General features: G+C 37.9%; 1 protein-coding gene across 2 annotated transcripts; it reads left to right on the top strand.

Moving 5' to 3' along the window:
• The first annotated feature begins 1,420 nt into the window (after positions 1 to 1,420).
• On the top strand, positions 1,421 to 4,271 carry LOC113753637 (putative disease resistance protein At1g50180). Of its 2 annotated transcripts, XM_027297840.1 has the most exons (2): positions 1,421 to 3,110; positions 3,512 to 3,640. In XM_027297840.1, exons 1-2 carry the CDS (start codon positions 1,540 to 1,542, stop codon positions 3,549 to 3,551), a joined length of 1,611 nt encoding a protein of 536 aa, XP_027153641.1. In that variant the 5' UTR covers positions 1,421 to 1,539; the 3' UTR covers positions 3,552 to 3,640. The 2 variants fall into 2 exon arrangements, with proteins under 2 accessions (XP_027153641.1, XP_027153640.1); XM_027297839.1 differs by having other exon boundaries at positions 1,421 to 4,271.
• The last annotated feature ends 9,251 nt before the right edge of the window (positions 4,272 to 13,522 follow it).

Genomic DNA, 13,522 nt, shown 5'->3' on the forward strand with positions numbered 1-13,522 from the left:
GATGATATAAATAATTTAGTGTGTATAAATAAGGTGTAAATAATATATAATCCAAACAAAAATTGTGTGCTAAGGTGTCTTGGTTATGTGGCAAATTTTATGTCAATGTATTGCAAAGGGATTTTACGAGATCTAGGCAAAATTGTGACCGCCAACACTACATGCCATATATTTCGTCAATAATGTGGCGCTCAAATGAGGTCAGGCAACAGCCAAGATGCTTCCCACTTCCAAAAAATCAATTTCCTAATTTTATTACAATTCATAGAGGAAGACTTGACTTCTGGATTGGACATAGACAGATAGACTTGAATCAATAGATTCCTGAAAAAGAAAAAAAATATTCAGAAGAGAATAAAATATATTTGGTAGGTTCTCCCCTCCTCAATTGTTACATACTACCCTTTTCCCCGAATTTAATTTGGTCATGGCGATGAGAAAGGAATCTTGTACTATTTTGTTCCTTTTCGACCTATAAAGGTGGGACGTGTCTTGGTCATGGCGGCTGGAATATTTAGGGTTTTTTGTTCATACCGCGTGCCAAGACTTTGCTATCCCACCCAAAACCGTGGACCTACAAAGGTGTCTTCGTCCTGGGCATGGCTCGTGGAAAATTGTTTGTTTCCCGTTCATGACCAAAACCATGGGCTCTTGTCGTATTATTACCGGCCAATAAATTTCTTCCGGTTTTTTTTTTTTTTTTTTGTCAATACAGTGGATATCTGGGTATCACCCGACTAATTTCACTGCACCTGAATCCCCGCCTCCCAAGAGACCCAGAGCGGTAATGAAGCAGGATCGACCACATGATCTGGGCCTAACGAGGGTGTTCCCAAAGCCAGCCGACCCGCACCCAGGGGGCCTTCCGATTTGTTCTCTTTTGAAGTTTTTTGCACTTAAAATTCAGCTAGTATGGTGTTATTGAATTAAAAATTTAGACAAATTTGAATTTTAAAAACTAATTATATACACAAATACAGCAAATTACACATATTCAGTATGCTACCGTTTCACGTTCACTTGTTGTCCGCTTTCTGTGTTACATTCAAGTATCCACTCCAAACCTATCTTGGATTCATCATGATTCCACTTTAATGTTTCTTCCAAAAAAAAAAAAAAACTTCTTTTCAAATCTTTGAAACTTTAGTTTTGAAAAAAAAAAAAGAAAATACTTGTAACAGTGAATTAGTACATGAGAAATTTAACTATTAAACACTACTAGTTACTATTTCATTCTTCATCCTTCGTGTACTTTGTTTGATTTCCTTGATTTAATTCTTCTTCATATTTAATTAATCTTCATCCATTCCACAATCCAAAACACACCACCAGCAGCACCCTTTTGTTTTTTTTTGGAGGGCTCCCAGGCGTCCCTACCATGTGAATTGAACTGCTTTCTTTTTGACTGGAAGAGGAAATGAACGGCGTGAGAAGTTTCGCAGAGATAGTTAAAAACAACAGAAGATTAGAAGTTTCACCTAACAGGCAAAAGCTTCTCCTCCTTTACTAGTTGTTGAAAGCAAAGCTCACTTTACCAGGATGGCTGACCCTGTTGTCTCTGTTGTTATTGAGAGAACTAGCAATCTGCTGATTCAAAAAATCGTTTTCCTGAAAGGCGTTCGACGACAAGTTGAGAGACTTCAAAATGATCTGGTCCGGATGCGGTGTTTCCTGAACGATGCTGATCAGAGGCAAGATGAAGATGAGAGGATCCGCAACTGGGTTTCTGAAATCAGAGCTGCGGCCTACGATGCGGAGGATATCATTGAGATCTTTGCCAGCAAAGTTGAGTTCTTCACAAAGGACAAGGGACTCGTCACCAAATTGACGTATTATCCCTTGAAAATTGTGAGCCTCAACAAGATCGGTAAAGAGATTGAGTCCTTACGGATGAGGCTCAAGGAGATTGCTGACAGCCGCGAAGAGTATGGTATCAAAAATCTTAGAGAGGGGATGACTACACATGGAGAAGAGCTTCAACGGATCAGGCGATCCTCTCCTCTCAACGAGGACAAGGATATAGTGGGCTTCGGGGAGATAACAAAATCGCTGGTGTCAGAACTTTTGAAAGGGGGCAAAAACCGCCGTGTGGTTTCGATCATTGGCATGGGAGGTGCTGGTAAGACAACTCTAGCCAAAAAAGTTTATAACCATGCTGACGTCAGGACAAGATTCAACTGCCGTGCTTGGGTATGCGTCTCTTCAAGCTACAATCACAAAGAGACGCTGAGGACAATCATAAAGCAATTAAATCCGATGACTAATGAGCTACTTGACATGTTGGAAAGGATGCAGGAGCAGGACTTGGAAGAAAGGCTGTATAAAGATCTACAAGATAAGCGTTATCTTGTGGTACTTGATGATGTATGGAAGGAAGCAGCGTGGGATTGTCTAGCCACGAGGGCCTTTCCTGATGGTAGTACATCAAGTAGATTGCTACTTACAAGTCGCAACTTGGATGTTGCCGTACACGCAGATGCTCTTAGCAAACCACATGAGTTGAAAACTTTGGGGGAGGAAGACAGCTGGCAGTTGTTTCTCAAAAAGGCCTTAGTCCATGAAGCTAATGCTGTGTGTCCTCCAGATTTGGAAGAAGTAGGTAGAGAGATTGTAAGGAGATGTGCTGGTCTGCCACTGGCCATCACAGTTATAGGTGGCCTGCTACTGGGCAAGAAAGAGTTGAAGAGTGAATGGGAGAAAGTTCTCAGCAACTTTAGCACATACCTATCAAGGAGCCAGAACGGAGTATCAGCAATTCTGGAATTAAGTTATGCAGATCTTCCTGCCAATCTGAAATTTTGCTTTTTGTATTTGGGTTTGTTTCCCGAAGACTCTGTGATTTCTGTGCGCAAGTTGATCCATATGTGGGTTGCAGAGGGAATAATGCAGAAAAGAGATGCAGAAAATTTGGAGGAAACTGCAGCATATGATGATGTGGAACGACTTTGTCGCAGAAATATGGTCCAAGTGGCGGAAATGACTATTGATGAGAGAATTAAAAGCTGCAGAGTCCATGATTTGCTGCGAGACGTTGCAATCAGAAAGGCAGAGGATGAAAATTTTTTTCAGATCCATGACACCAGAGATGATAAAATATCAGCCAAATCCAGGTACCTTGCTGTTCATACTCTCTCTCGGGATAAAAATTATTTTGGGTCTTCAACCCCTCCTCTTCGGTCTCTACTTTTTTTCAATATCCGCCGTTACGGGGAAGACATTAGTCTTAGCTTCAAAAGTTTCAGAAAGCTTAGGATAGTGGACCTTGAGAATGTTGAGATGGGTTATGATTTGCCAGAAGGAATTGGTGAATTCAGGCTTCTAAGGTACCTCGGTTTAAGACGCACATCCATTGAAAGGCTCCCTCATTCCTTCGGTTTTTTGCGAAACCTACAAACTCTTGACATACGGAACATTAACCGAGTGATAGTTTCAAATTTCATTTGGAAACTTGAAAGTTTACGGCATCTACACGCTTATGATATAATGAGTAATGTGCCTCTTAAAATTGAAGGATTGAGGAATCTCCAAACTCTGTCGCGCATACACTTTGATCACATTATGCACAATGACATGACAACTTTGACAAGTCTTCAGAAACTGGGGATTTGGGTGGATGGAACATCAGAGATAGACAAACTCTGCACGCATTTATCTGAGGTTGGAAGCCTAAAGACGTTACATCTTTATTGTCTCGAGCAGCCACAGTCTCTAGCTGGACTTTCTAAGCTCCATCATGTAACAGCGCTCAAGCTATTCGGGAGGGGTTTGAGAACGCTGCCTCCTGATTTCCCTCCAAATCTCTCTCGCTTGTCTTTGAAAGAAACACGACTCGGGGCTGACCCAATGCCAGTACTAGAGAAGTTGGGACAGCTGTCGTTCCTCAAAATGAAAGATGCATATGAGGGATCACAGCATATGGTCATTTCTAGGAATGGGTTTCACCGATTGAAATTCCTTGAGCTCAGATACCTAAGAGTGGATGAAATAAAGGTGGAGGAAGGTGCATTGCCACGGCTCCAGTGCCTGAGAATCAGGGAGTGCTACAGATTAGAAAAGTTGCCGGAAGAGCTGAAGCACATATCTACTCTTGATAAGCTTGAGCTTGTGGACATGCCAAAAGATTTTATCAGAAGGCTTGATGCGGACATGGTTTCCATTGTCCCTAACCTCAGAATATTTTGACTCTAGAATCTAAGTCCGTATTTGTATTTCGCGCATAGAATGGAAGGTATGTAGTGTAGTGATTAATAAAATTATTTCAAGTTTTTATCAAAATATATAAATAAAAAGAATGTTTCCGTTGTTGTTTTCCCCAATTCACAAGCTTTTTAAGTCCTTTTTTTTAAAAATTATTTGAAATCTCACACTTGAATGCTTGCTTTTTTAATTGTCCCACTATTAAACAAGGAATGACTCTTTTGTTATTAATGATATTTTGGGCAACTAACAGTAGTGTCTTATAGGATTTGTCTTTCTATAAATTTGCAATGCATATATCATATTAATACAAGTAGTAATTAAAAAAAAATAAATAAATAGCTCAAGTCTTCAGTGGGCCTCAAAAAATCCTGATAGTAAACTCTTAGGATTTGTAAATGTCGAAATCGATAAAAATGTCTAGAGGTATTTGGTTGATTCTAATTTTTCCCATGCTGTCCAAACTGAAAAGGAGAATAAAGAAATAAAAGCCCATATTTGTGTACTGGAAGAGAAAAAAGAATGAAGTTGGCAAACAAATCAAGGAATCCGTCCCGTATAAAGTGTTGGCCCATTTGAAATTGAGGATTGGTTGCTTCCTAAATACTACTCACTATGCATATAAGATGTTAAAAATAAAAAAACTAAATTGGTCAATTTTGAGTTTGCAACTGGATACCTTACTGAACTTGGTCTTGAACCATGATTTGAAAAAAAAAAATTTTTTTTTACTTGCATCACAAATACAATTTTTATCACACATTTTCATTTTTCTAATCACCTTTTTGTTTTACATATATCACATCATAAAAAGTATTATAGTAATTATTTCATATAAATATTTCAAATAATCTCCTATACAAATCTATGTACTTTTACCTTATACTCTCATTTATTTATTCTCTCCACTGAGCGGCTCTGCTTCACCTTGTATTGTACCATTGTCTAAATTTCAGTGTAGTGATTAATAAAATTAGTTCCAGTTTTTATCAAAATATAAAAATAAAAAGAATCTTCATGATTCAACATCCTTAGTTTGTCATTATTTTAATCTTTATTTCGCCATATAATTCAGACCAACTGACAAGCTTTTTTAAGTACTCCATTTTTTTTTAAGTTTGGGTAACTAACATTTACACCTATGTCTTCTAGGATTTGTGTCTCTATCAATTTAACATTCTTGATAGTAAACTCTTGGGATTTGGAAAATTTTAAACTCTTGATTGATCATAATTTTTCCCATTCTGTCCAAACAGAAAAAAGGGAATAAGAAACAAAAGCCTCTGTTCAGGTACTAGAAGAGAAGAAAAGAACGAATTTAACAAATAAATCAAGGAATTCATCCCATATAAAGTGTTGGTCCATCTGAAATTGATGATTGATTGTTTCCTATATCTACTCGCTATACACAAGAAGTAAAAGAAAGAAAACAAATTTAAACATGCGAAAAGCAAATAACAAGCTGTTCAACGAAGTTATTTGGGATAAATGTTCAAGGGGAAAAATTAGTGAAGGGAAAATTTCTGAATACGGGCACAAGAATGAAAAAACATAATGCAATCTCGCTTCTGGAAAAAAACTGATCAAATATTATTTTCTGGAAAAACTGATTAAATGTTATTTTACTCTCAACCAAGCAGAAATGCCAAAAGAACGATGACTTTCAATTGCTTATTATTTTTTTTTTTCTCTTTCAAGCATTAGGGGAGAATTCTAAGGGCTTCCAAGAATTTACTGTAGGCCATACAGAACGAAACTAAAAGTTTCGGGTTGCAAGTTGTAGGAAATAAAATTTTGTTAATTTAAAATTCTGTATTTGCTTTCTGCATTTGCTGAGGAATCTCGATGAATAACAGTGGAATCATGGAGAAAATGAAATAGGAAGACAAAAGAGGCATATGTTCTTTAACTCTGCTTTTCAAGTAATGGGAGGGGATTTGTCACTCATTAAGTTTATTGTGCTCTTTACGTACTGAATAGTTTGATTTCCCACTCTGCAAAGACATGCAATTAGCCTTCCTGATTCAATGAAAATACCTCGAGGCATGTGACTGCTCGTCATTTTTCCCATGCTGTCCAAACTAAAAAAGAGATCAAGGAAAGAAAAGCCTCTATTCAAGAGAAATGAATAACAAATCATGGAATTCATCCCATATAAAGTGTTGATCCATCTGAGACTGAGAGTGAGGATTGATTGCTTCCTATATAGTATATACTACTCACTATATATATAAGATGTAATAGAAAAGATAACAAATTTAAACGTGCAAAAAGCAAATAACAATCTGTTCAATGCAATTGTTTGGGATAAACATCAAAGGGAAAGAAAATTACTGAAGAGAAAATTACATTAAAATTTATCCAAAAGTGCAATTTGCCAAATACGATTGTAGATACATAACCAACACATTTAAGGTGAATTTGCCCAGAGATGGCAGTGGGTAAGATAAAACTCGATACTTGTGGATACTCGATACAATGGATAATCTGATTAGATGATCGATGGGCAATACGTTAGCATCTGATATTGATGAGGGGTTAAAATGTTAAGTTCCTTTCATTCTAGATCTATGACTATCGAAATTTAAAATTTAATTTAGTATTTTAATTTAGCATGATGTATGTATTAATTTTAGGTTGATGATAGTTAATTCCCTTTTTCTGAACTATTCAGATTGGTGAGTAGAGGGTATTTGATTGATAATTTGAACTCAGTAGTAAGAGGTTTTGGTATTGAGGGTTAAAACGCATAGGATTACTTGATAGAGTTTGGTAAAAAAAATTTAAATATGCAGGGTAGAATTTGGTAAAAGGAATTTTTGAAAGTATCCGACTTGCTGCGGTCCCAAAATTTACTAAGAAGCATAAACCCCGGATAGCACCGCTTAGTGCTTGTACTCTGGGTTGGAGTTGTGTTTTCCTTCCAGCCTCCCTTAATCCAAATGGATATCCCCAACAGTAGTTAGATAAGAATAGGTTAAGTGTTGCTTGTTGCTCATTAAACAAATTATTGCAACATGTTCTACAGTTCTAATTTTGTACAGGTTTAGGTTGACAATTGCGTAAATAACGAACATTAAAGCAAAATTATTGCCACAGAGATGCATTATAGCCTCAAATTAACTTAAGGGATAATTTCATAATCCTCCCTTGAGGTTTTTAATAATTTCATTTAGATCCCTCAAGATTTTAAAAATTACACATACCTTCCTTGTCAGTTAAAATAACAATACTGCCCTTAAATAATTTAATGAAATGCCCTTGTTTAGTGTGCTTATACTTAGAATGACATTTAAAATTATTTTTTTCATTATTTTTCCTTCTTATTCCTTTTTTTTAATTTTCTGCCAATAAAACTGTAAAACTACCACAATTACCTCTAGTTTCTATTGTAACCAAATGTCGAACTAGTGATTTTTTTTTTATGAGTTAACTTATATGTAATCCAGTGTTTTTGCTGATCTTTATTTTCTATTTTTTATATTAAAATTAACAATAAATAAAAAAGAAATGGCCCAAACCAACTACTAAATTATAATAATTCTACTATTCAAAAAATTCATAAATTCTAAATAAATTATTTCAACATTTTCTTTTCTATCATATAAATCTAAATCCATAATAAAATACGACCAAAAGTATCTTATCATAGTGATAAAGTTATTATTATAGTTGTATATCAAATAGTAGGTATGGACATGAAAGATTTAGCACCTTTTTCTTATAATTATACTAGATAATTTTATAATTATGTAGGGAAATAAACTAAAACTCAGTATATGAGGGCATTTTGGATATTCATTTAAAACTTTGACCAAGTCAACATTATTTTAAGGTTTTGTTACTAAAACTATAAAATCAAACGAGATAGGTGTAATTTTTCAAATCTCAGTGGAACTTAGTGAATTTGTTAAAAACCTCAGGGGAGGTTTATGAAATTATCCCTTACCTTAATCATTTTATGCTAGCCCTTGCAAGATCTGGTTATCATATTTTTGGATATATTCTGTCATTATGCTTTGACAAAATTTTAATCAAAGTTTATTCAAAGTTAGTTCACTTGTGCAAAGATATTTCTTTAACTCATACAAGGAACATCGCCATGTGGCCGATGTGCATTTTAAAGACACTATGTCCTATAGAAGACCAATGGCTTTACTTATTGGTTAGGTGAAATGAAATCCTTAATTACACTTTTCATGACCAATTAAATAGTTAGGCCTTTTGATGTATTTCGGTTAAAAATGGTTTCCTAGCCTATTCATTTTGACCTGTTAAATACCCTCGTATAGATTATAAAGTGCCCAAGAAAAGGACATCCGAATAGGGAGAATTTTTGAAAAAAAGCATTCAAACAATGACTGGGTAATTTTTTTTTTTTCCGAGTGGATTTTTTTCCATAGACAGAAGAAACACACACACACAATTAGATTAAAAACGCTCAGAAGTCATCGCCAAATCGGGTCCAAAGACCAGCCTAAGGGGGATCCACAAACCAACACCATCCAGCCAATTGGTGACAGGAGGTGCGGCTGAGGACCTTAAATCCAGAGTAACTACCCCACGATCTTTCGATGTGGGATGGAGCCCATCCCCCCTCGCCAACCATATGGTTTGTTTTTTCCATAGACAGATTTTCGAGTGGATTATTTTTTTTTTTTTTTGACAAACGGTATTCTCTTTATATATTTAGTGAACTTGATAATACAAGTTGTTAAGTACAAAAGTGGATATTCATCCTATTGTCCTCCTGTATGCTCTCTTTGAGCCACAGAGGGAAGCTTTGCTTCCATATCACATTGGAAACAAGCTTGGTTGCAAATTGTGCCACTTGATGAGCACATCTATTTCCATCTCTCTTAATAAACAAAAAGGTACAGCAGTGGAATATACCACATAGTTGTTTGATATCTTCCATTATTGTACCAATTGGGCCTTCCTCTCTACCTTTCGTATGGATTCTCTCAATGACAGCTTTGCAATCAGATTGCACCTCTATTTCTCGCCATCCTGCTTCCTTAGCCATCACCAGCCCTTGTCGGATTGCATCTGCCTCTTCTAGTTCAGCTCCACATCTACTATACTTCCTGATACCTCTAGCTTCTACAAGGTTTCCCTGACTGTCCCTCGCTACCATTCCTAGTCCTGTTCCTGCTAATTTAATAGGAACGGCAGCATCAGTGTTGATTCTCACTATACCTGTATCTGGTGGCCTCCATTGGTGGTTGAGCAGTTCTGGCCTTGTTCCTGTTCTGTGCTTTGCCTCCTGCTCCGTCTGCTCCTCTTGAAATTCCAGCCATTCATTGTTTGCTGTTTCTATTATAGACAGATGATCTCTATACTTCCCTTCATACTGTCGAGCATTTCGTGCTTTCCACAATTGCCAGATGATGTTTGCTGTGAGTGTAATGTGATCTTCTCCTCTTGTTCTTTTCCTTGCCTGTAATATCCCTTCCCACCACCTCCAGAAATTTGCCCGCCATTGTAATAAGCCGTCCCACTGTATTGGGGCCAACTTCCATATAGGTTCCGCCATTTTACAGAAGAAAATCATATGTTCCACTGTTTCCTCTCCTTCCCCACAGCATTTGCACAAAGGGGATCCTGTTCCTGTTCGCCTATGTATCAGTTCATTCACTGGAATGCTGTTGTGTAAGCATCTCCATATGAAATGTTTAATTTTTGGTTTCATTTTAAATCCCCATAAGCTCTTCCACACCTTGTCCGAATTCTGTGCATAGCTAGTTCCTTCCCCTCCCTGTACTTCCTTGCTTCTTTTTCCTATCTCCTCCTTTTCCACTGCATAACCTGATTTCACTGAATATACCCCTGATTTTGAGTATTTCCAGTAGATCGTGTCTTGTCTGGGGAACAGACTCAAAGGTATCTGCATAATTTGTGAAGCTTCCCCCTCTGAGAAGGTTCCTTCAACCAGTTCCTTATTCCATTTCCTTTCTTTTATCAACTCTGCCACTAGTTGTATCCTACAGTCTGGAGGTTTCCTTGTTGTTATCTTTCCAGATGGTGACTCCATAATCCATTTATCCCCCCAGATGTCAATAGAGGTCCCATCACCCACTCTTTTCCACATTCCTTTTTGCAAAACCGAACTAGAACTGGCTATACTCCTCCATACCCATGATGCGTTCTTTGGAGCTTCCCCTTCCCAGCCTGGTTGTGAAACTTTGTATTTCGCCCCCAGTACTCTACTTACTAATGAATCTGGCTGCATTAGTATCCTCCATAATTGCTTTGCTAATAGGGCACTATTAAAATGCTCTAAGTCCCTGAAACCCAGGCCACCACTTCCTTTCACCCGTGTGATTTTTTCCCAGCTTATCCATTGCATTTTTCTTTCCCCTTCATTTTGACCTCTCCAGAATTTTGCCATGTACCCACATATTTCTTTACACAGTCCTTTAGGCAACCTGCAGCATGACATTGTGTAAGTAGGTAGAGCCATAACAATTGACTTTAAGAGTACCTCTTTCCCTGCATAGCTGAGTAGTTGTGCTTCCATCCTTGCATTTTGGATTTTGTTTTATCAACAATATAGGCAAAAACTTCCTTCTTGGAACCTGTTATCACTAGGGGGAGTCCTAGGTACTTGCCATTGTTTGCCTCTTTGATATTGTTCAGCTGTTCGCATGTTTGCCTCCTTTGTTGTCTACTGCAATTCCTGCTAAAGTAAGCTGCAGACTTGTCATAGTTTATGCACTGCCCTGAGGCTAGTTCATATTTAGCAAGGATTCCTTTCATAACACTAGCTTCCTATGGGTGCGCCTTACGGCAAAACAAGGAGTCATCTGCAAAGAATAAATGGGAAAGAACTGGTCCACTTCTACTCACTTTAAGTCCTGTGATCTTCCTATTCTCAATTGCCTTTGCCATTAGATTGGACAAACCTTCTGAACAGCACAAAAAAAGATATGGGGATAAAGGATCCCCTTGTCTAATGCCTCTACTAGGCTTCACATATCCTACTCTTTCCCCATTAACATTGAAAGAGTAAGTCACAGATGACATGCAGTTCATGATCCATCTTACAAAGGTAGGACAAAAACCCATTTTTAGCATCATTCTGCCCACAAATTTCCACTCCACACGGTCATAAGCCTTTGACATGTCAAGTTTTAGGGTCATAAAAGCAGTATTGCCCTTCCTTTTGCTTTTCAAAAAATGCATAATTTCATGGGGCAAAATAATATTACCCACAATCTGTCTACCATGTACAAAGGCTGACTGGGAGTAGCTAATACATAAGGCAATAACTCTTTTCATTCTATTGGCCAGGATTTTTGCTATAATTCTATAGAGCACATTACAGAGACTAATAGGCCTATAATTTGCCAGAGAGATAGGATTATCTACTTTAGGAATGAGAGTAATACTAGTCTCATTTATGCTCTTCAAAAGATGGTCATTACTCAAAAAACTTTGGATAGCAGACACCACATCATTTTTAATAGTATGCCAATATCTTTGAAAAAATAAAGGTGTCATACCATCAGGTCCAGGTGCTTTGTTTGGGTGCATGGAGAACACAGCTGCTCTGACCTTCTTTTCCTCCACTGGTTGTATCAAACTCTGGTTTAGTCTGCTTGTAATTGATACAGGCACCCCTTCTAGCACTTCTTCTATATTTTTTGGCTGGGATGTGGTGTACATTTCTTCATAGTACCTGCAAATCTCCTGGACAATTTGTTGATTATCCTTACACCATTCACCATTTCCTTTCTGCAAGCTGGTTATTTTATTTCTCTTTCTTCTTGTCTTCACACAAGCGTGGAAATAAGCTGTATTTTTATCTCCTTCCTTCAGCCATCTACTTCTTGCCTTTTGTGCCCAGAAGATTTCCTCAGCTTTGTAAGCACTGCTCAACTTTAGTTTCATTTCCACCATCTTCCCTCTTTTCCCCTTATCGTTGGATTCCTGGAGCTCCTGTATCTTCTTTTTTATCTCCCTGATCAGTGTAGCTGTATTTTGTTGATGCATTCTATTCCAACTTAAAAGGGCTATCCGGCACTCTCTGAATTTTCTAGTGATTTTGAACATTCTTGATCCCACCTGTGGCTTTTCCCAAGCATTTTTTACTACCACTTCTGTCTCTTGATTTTGGGCCCATTTTTGATCGAACACAAATCTTTTCCTCATTTTCTTCTGCTCAGGTATAGTAGTCAGCACCAACATTGCATGATCAGATGCCTCATTTTCCACATGCTTGCAAGTTGCCTCCCCAAACATTTGGAACCAGCCTACACTACTAAGACATCTATCCAACCTTTGTTTGATCTCCCCCTCATTTTCCCATTGGTTGCATCAGGTCCACGGGTTTCCTTCAAAATGAATGTCGACCAACCCATTTCTCTGTATGAAATTTCTGAGACACCTAAAGCTACCTTCACTCCTTGTTCTACCCCCCCATTTTTCTCCATTGGATATGATATCATTGAAGTCCCCAATCATCATCCATTTGTCTCCCCATACCTTCATTCGTTCCTCCAAAAACTCCCATTGACCCCTTCTAATTCCATCATCTGTACTGGCATAAAGTCCAATACACCACCATTCATCCCTGACTTCCTCATCATAAATTTTAATCTCAATTGAGCATTCCGAAGTATAGACCTCTCTGACTTTTACCTCCTGTTTCCAGAACATGGCTAGTCCCCCAGCTCTACCCTCTAGTTCTACTACGACGTTTCTATCAAACTGTATCTGCTTCATAACAACATCTATCACTCTTTTTCGATTTTTTGTTTCTGACAGAAAAACTACCATTTGAGAGTGGAGGCGTATGACCTCCTTGAGTTGGGGAACTGTCAAGGGGCTCCCTGCACCTCGACAGTTCCACGCCACAACTCTCATTTACATTGTGGAGGCTTAGCTGGGCATGCCTCCGTCGCCCTTTGTTGTGTTTGTAATATCACACCCAGTTTCAACATTTTTGGTTTTTGCTCCTCCACTTCATCAATCTCCATTTGATTTCCTTCCTGATTGTCCCTTTCTAGCTTTCTCTTCCCCTTCATTCTGGAATTTCCTGGTACATTTGTAACATCAGCCATAGGTTTTCTTATGACTCTTGGTCTTCTTCTCGACTGCATTTCTCCCATTGCCTTGTTGTCCTGCTCTGTCATCACATTTTGTTTATTCATATGACCACTCTGTCCCTCATTGTTGCTCAATCCATTTCCTTGTTCACATTCATCCGTGTCCATCACCTGAACTAACACAAGTGCATTTTTGTTTTCATCCACTGGTTGATGTCGTTGTTCCATACCACCCTTTGTTACTCTCATATCATTTCCGTTATTACTTCCCCTAA

This window comes from Coffea eugenioides, chromosome 11 (assembly GCF_003713205.1).
Source record: "Coffea eugenioides isolate CCC68of chromosome 11, Ceug_1.0, whole genome shotgun sequence".
Taxonomy (NCBI): Eukaryota; Viridiplantae; Streptophyta; class Magnoliopsida; order Gentianales; family Rubiaceae; genus Coffea; species Coffea eugenioides.

Bases quoted from the DNA above. Each gene is read 5' to 3' on its own strand.
- LOC113753637 (XM_027297839.1), top strand. From the start codon at position 1,540: ATGGCTGACCCTGTTGTCTCTGTTGTTATTGAGAGAACTAGCAATCTG.